Here is a 6,539-nt window from a genome sequence, read left to right as displayed (position 1 = left end):
GCATTTCACTGTAAAGTCTACACCTATTGTATTCGGCGCACGTGACAAATAAACTTTGATTTGAAGTTAAAGATTGGTCGCAAATGGGTCTTACAAATGGACAATGACCCCAAGCATACTTCCAAAGATGTGGCAAAATGGCTTAAGAACAACAAAGTCAAGGTATTGGAGTGGCCATCACAAAGCCCTGACCTCAATCCTATAGAACATTTGTGGGCAGAACTGAAAAAGCATGTGCAAGCAAGGAGGCCTAAAAACCTGACTCAGTTACACCAGCTGTCAGGAGGAATAGGCCAAAATTCACCCAACTTATTGTGGGAAGCTTGTGGAAGGCTACCAGAAACATTTGACCCAAGTTAAACAATTTAAAGGCAATGCTACCAAATACTAATTGAGTGTATGTAAACTTCTGACCCACTGGGAATGTGATGAAAGAAATAAAAGCTGAAATAAATCGTTCTCTCTACTATTATTCCCTACAACTCATCCAGAACGCCGCAGCCCGTCTGGTGTTCAACTTTCCCAAGTTCTCTCACGTCACCCCGCTCCTCCGCTCTCTCCACTGGCTTCCAGTTGAAGCTCGCATCCGCTACAAGACCATGGTGCTTGCCTACGGAGCTGTGAGGGGAACGGCACCTCCGTACCTTCAGGCTCTGATCAGGCCCTACACCCAAACAAGGGCACTGCGTTCATCCACCTCTGGCCTGCTCGCCTCCCTACCTCTGAGGAAGTACAGTTCCCGCTCAGCCCAGTCAAAACTGTTCGCTGCTCTGGCACCCCAATGGTGGAACAAACTCCCTCACGACGCCAGGTCAGCGGAGTCAATCACCACCTTCCGGAGACACCTGAAACCCCACCTCTTTAAGGAATACCTAGGATAGGATAAAGTAATCCTTCTAACCCCCCCCCCCCCCTTAAAAGAGTTAGATGCACTATTGTAAAGTGGTTGTTCCACTGGATATCATAAGGTGAATGCACCAATTTGTAAGTCGCTCTGGATAAGAGCGTCTGCTAAATGACTTAAATGTAAATGTAAATGTAATTCTGACATTTCACATTCTTAAAATAAAGTGGTGATCCTAACTGACCTAAGACAGGAACTTTTTACTATGATTAGATGTCAGGAATTGTGAACAACTGAGTTGAAATGTATTTGGCTAAAGTATATGTAAACTTCCAACTTCAACTATATGTACGGCAGGACCAAATCGGAGAAATGCTTTGTAGGTTAACGCTTTGTAGGTTAGCAGCAAAACCTTGAAATCAGCCCTAACCTTAACAGGAAGACTAGCATTGGAGTAATATGATCACATTTTATCGTTCTAGGAAAGATTCTAGCAACCGTGTTTAGCAGTAACTGAAGTTTATTTAGTGTGTTATCTGGGTAGCCAGAGAGTAGAGCATTGCAGTAGTCTAATCTAGAAGTGACTAAATATTAGCTTTCGTCCATCATTTTTGGACAAAAAGTTAAAGATTTTTGCAATATTCTGAAGATGGAAAAAAGCTGTCCTTGAAATATTCTTAATATGTTTGTCAAAAGAGAGATCAGGGTAACGCAGAGGTCCTTCACAGTTTTATTTGAGACGACTGTACCATCAAGATTGTCAGATCCAACAGCAGATCACTTTGTTTCTTGGAACCAAGAACTAGCATCTCTGTTTTGTCCGAGTTTAAAATAAAAACATTTGCCACCATCCACTTCCTTATGTCTGAAACACAGGCTTCCAGTACAGGCAATTTTAAGGCTTCGCCATGTTTAATCAAAATGTACAGCTGTGTGTCGTCCGCATAGCGGTGAAAGTTCTGTTTCCGAATGACGTTACCAAGAGGTAGAATATATAGTGAAAACAATAGCGGTCCTAAAACGGAACCGTCCACAAAGACGAAATATATCTTTCCGACAGATAAGATCTAAACCAGGCAAGAACTTGTCCATGTAGACCAATTAGGGTTTCCAATCTCTCATTACTGGCTTCTGGGTTTAGCGAGCATTGTGTCAAGAAGCAGTGTGGCATTGGCAGGGTCATATTTTGGAGGATGCATGGCTCCCGACCTTCGCCTCTCCCGAGTCCGTACGGGAGTTGCAGTGATGGGACAAGACTGTAACTACCAATAGGATATCACAAAATTGGGGAGAAAAAGAGGTAGAAAGTAGAAAAATATATATATATAAAAAATACACAAGACAGTCCGTTTGACTGACACTTTGCTCCATCATGGCATGTGCTACATATAATATCTGTAGTAGTAGTAGTAGTAGTAGTCTTCTGTGGACTTTGTCAGTTGGCAACCAACTTTAAGGCACATTACACCCAACTGGACTGGAGTGTGGACCACAGTTCATCTTTCAATCACCCACGTGGGTATATGCTCCTAAAAACCTATGAGATGGGTGTGGTGGGACTTGCAGTGCTCGTTGATGCGCGCGAGCATAATATGGCAAGGGAAGCCAGCGAGCATGAAAGAGACGAGGATGGCATTGGCGTTTCTCTACAAGTAGGTTGAGTCAATATGTTTTTCTACTTGCACGAACGCAGACACATAAATCAGAACCATGGACAGCCACATATTAAGCTTACGTTGATTGGACCAAATTGATTTAGGTTTCTTTGCAAGTCCTGCCTCTCCCATCTCCTCATTGGTTTATAGAAGCAGGTACCCACGTGCCATCTCCTCATTGGTTATACCCACGTGGGTGATTGAAATACGAACTTTGTTGCCGGTCGTTGTGGTAATACTATGAAAGTTTAGATGCCAATCACCATATAAGTTCAAAGATGAAAAAGCCTGGAAGGAGGAGAGATGACTAGAAACGATTCGGTTGACCGTTTTATGTGTTGATTAATTGTCGGAGTAGAGGACCTTGTGCATTTCAGGTAAAATAACAACTCAATGTTTATATCCCAGGACAAATTAGCTAGCAACAGCAAGCTAGCTAAATAAGACAAATTAGCTAGCAAGTGCAAGCTAGCTAGCTAAATTGCCATACATGTTTAATGCTTTTCGACCTATCCCCAAATTAATGTAATTGGTTCAGAGTTTGTTTTGATATTTTAACCTGCGTGTCATGATCACATTTGGTGTAGGGGGACATAAATGTATGCAGGATGGAGCAGCCGGTTTGTGTTCCGTGTTAGACTTATTTATTTGCAAACAGGGACAGTTTTGTTGCAAACAGGACACACTGATTTGGTGTTGGAGATAAGATGAACACAGGCATATCTATGTTCATTCTTAGCCTGTAATTTGTGTGGTATTAAAAAAGTGTAAAATGACTAGAATTGCATTTTTCCACCCTTACTCTTGTTTGTCCATGGTGGTCTGTGAACCAACAACCTTCTGGCCCACAGCGCTATCAAAATTCCTGCGTTGCCATGTAATGCTTACAGGATGAAGAGTTTCTAAAACTTCATATGGCTCTGGTCTGTCCAAGACGTGAGGATAAATGGTAGGCATGTTCTCTATCCACTTAATTATTGTTTAATATATAGGGGAAGTTCACTTTTAAGAGTTCAGGGAGGACTAGGTTAAATATATTTTGCTGAAGGGAGGGCCATACGTTTTCATTTCAGGGAGGTCCGATTTTCTCCATGTAACAATTTTAAATAACTTTCACTTTAAAGGAGTAGTTCACTATTTTACAACTCGATGTTAGATGGTCCCTCCCCCTGAGAAACTGTAGTCCATGGTTCAGTTGTCTTTAAACAGCCACTACAAACTAAAGCTAACATTAGCCATCACATGCTAACAATCAATGGAAGTGATAATGTCCAAATCACTGAAAATCTATTCAAACAAACTCCGTATTTGGTTTGATGTTACTTAAGGTGATTTGGCAACTTTAAAAAAAAACATGCTCATATGCCCCCATCACTTCCATTGATTGCTAGCTTGTGTTGTGGTGGCTAAAGTTTGTAGTGGCTGTTTAAAGAAAACTGAACAATGGATTATAGTTTCTCCTGGCCCATAGACTACTTTCAGGGTGAGGAACCATCTAACATCATTTTAAAATGGTGAACTACACCTTTAACACGTGCAGACGGGCACTGGTACTGATGATTGTCAGTGTGCTTGTAAAACATTTTTGGGATACTACTTATACTTTTCACATTATAACCATATTAGAAATCCCAATGCATTTCAGGGGCCATATACTTTAATGGGGAAAATTCTGGTCGTCACTAGTCTGCAACTGTTGGAAGATGGAAATGCCATTTAAACTATAAAACGTGCAGACTGGTCTGGAATGGTGTGCTTGTATACAGCTTACATTTTTTAGTATAAAGCTACATAAGTATTTGGATTCACCACTTGTGTTGAACTGTTAAGGTACAAACTCCAAACCAACTTTGACATGTACAAACTAACAACTTACATTGAAGGTCAAAAGATTTGATTCCATTATTGAACTATAACTTTCAAATTAGCATAGACGCTCCAGACTTCAAAGGCTAAATTTGTATTCACCATTGATTATTCTTAATGCATTTCACCTACAGAGACCACCTCAATGTTCACATGTGCAGACTGACTCAACTTAATGGCTTCACAGGTTTTCTACCATTCCTACTTCAAACTATAAAGCGTGTTGTATCCCCATTCATTTCAATGGCAGAATGCAAGCTTCAACATTCTAAACCTAAATCACCGCCACAAAACATTCAGAATGTTCAAAATAAAACATTTTGAAAGCTTAAAAACATATGGTTTATGATAGTACTCTCTAGCCTACTATACTAGCCCACTATAACCACCTTAAAGTAGGTCCTATAACAAACAGCCTACAAAAACTATTACTACCATTTCATAACCATAAATACTTCAACACTAGCAAGCACACCACATTTACTATTGTAAATGTCATTTTCTGAAAATAATTTCTAATTTCAAAATGTTTTATTTCAGAGATATTGAAAGCAATTTTGGGTTTCATGTGTGGAACTTGTTTGCATATTCTGTAGAACAGGACATTGAGGAAAAAAACTTTATACAGAAGAGGAAAAACAACTCCATATTTTATATAATAAGTTTATGTACACTTTTACATTTCAATACAATTCAGTCAGGCATTCCAAAATAACCAGGGTAGTGGTCTAAACAGAGGAAGGGCAGCGAGTCCACCTCAAATGTCATGGTTACAACAAGTGGCTCGGTTCCTTTTTTGGTTTGTTATTGCTTCCATTCAGTGTGTTTTGAAATGGAGATAGTGGCTGTGACATAGAAAAATATAACTAGACAGAAGATTGCTAAACTTCAGGGGCCCAAACTTCCTAAGGCCTCCAATTTTCTGGATATTGGCTGTGGGCAGTCCGGACTGAGACAAAAGGGTGGCAGAGAATAAAATTACAATCTAGAACAATAAAGAAATCAAAACAAAATCCAAAGTTTTCAAACTTGCCCCCTTTTTCTTCAAGTGATCATAACCATAAAATTTCAGCTCCTCTGCCATCTTATAAAAACTTTTCAGTCATTGTTTTAAAATTTCCCCCACTTTTTTTGGAAAACATATATACACCCTTGATGACGAAGTGAATCGTTTTTTTGTCCAGTTAACAGGTTCAGCAACCTGAAGGTGGTGGGATCTAGCCTCTCGTGGTCATGGAGATGTGTGTGTGTGTGTGTGTGCTTCCACTGTGTTTTTGGTGTGTGTGACAGGCACAGTTGTTGCTGTAAGACACCTCTCAGCTTGGCCACACAGACACACTGGAGTCGACACAAATAAGAAAACCAAGGCACTCTGGGAGGGGAGAGAGGGTATGGGCATGGGGAGAGAGGGAGGGGCATAGCGTTCTCAGAACAGATTGGCACCTCCTGTGTTCATCCCAACCCTCCCACTGGCAAACGTAAACAATGATTGGATGATGGGACAGAGGGGTAGAGCGGGCAAGTCCATCCCTCTCTGACCCCCCCACCACCAAATCTTAATCCCAGAAGCCACTGTATGTTTGCGCTGGGGGCATTTGAGGAAAAAGGAGGGGTTAGGGGCAGGAGCGGGTGTGAACCTGCCCAAACCACACCCTAGTCCAGGCCACACCACAACTCCCGTCAGTGTCTCAACCTCACCTATTTTTTTCCACACAGTCTAACAGTGCAGCTCATCAGCTCAGTCTGTCCGTCTTCTCAATGGTTTGGCTTGGTCAGATGTGGTCAAGGTAGGTAGGTAGATCATCTGTGAGCGGGTTGGATATAGAGGGGGTAGGAGGGAGGGGAGCTAATAGTTATTTGACACAAAGTAGCCCCCCTACATTGGACACAAACTCCTCCAGACTCTTGAGGAAGGCCACCTTCTGCTTGCGGTCCATGCTGGGCGGCGTGCTGCTGGCTGTCAGCTTGTTGAAGGCGTCGGCCAGTCTCTGGTAGATGACGGCGTCTCTCTGGGTGGCAAGCAGAGACTCCACCAGCTCCTGGTACTCCACCTGGAGAGAGAATAGGAAATTACATCATCATATGAGGCCGACAGGAGGTACAACATCCAGATCACCAGAGCCAATAAAAAGAATGAGATGCATGTGTGCAGGAAGTTTAAAAACAAAGGATAC

The 6,539-nt window shown here is 41.7% G+C and overlaps 1 protein-coding gene across 1 annotated transcript in view; it reads right to left on the bottom strand.

The window, feature by feature from the left end:
- Nucleotides 1–5,012: 5,012 nt before the first annotated feature.
- The window catches only part of LOC139538786 (exportin-4), a 53,813-nt gene continuing 52,286 nt past the window's right edge, over nucleotides 5,013–6,539 (bottom strand). Inside the window, exon 22 of the mRNA XM_071341220.1 lies at nucleotides 5,013–6,416. Within this exon, the coding sequence (XP_071197321.1) occupies nucleotides 6,219–6,416 (198 nt within the window). The 3' untranslated portion in view covers nucleotides 5,013–6,218. The remainder of the gene's footprint in view (nucleotides 6,417–6,539) is intronic.

Source organism: Salvelinus alpinus, chromosome 14 (genome assembly GCF_045679555.1).
Source record: "Salvelinus alpinus chromosome 14, SLU_Salpinus.1, whole genome shotgun sequence".
Classification (NCBI taxonomy): Eukaryota; Metazoa; Chordata; class Actinopteri; order Salmoniformes; family Salmonidae; genus Salvelinus; species Salvelinus alpinus.
This window is presented reverse-complemented; position numbering and strand designations above follow the sequence as displayed.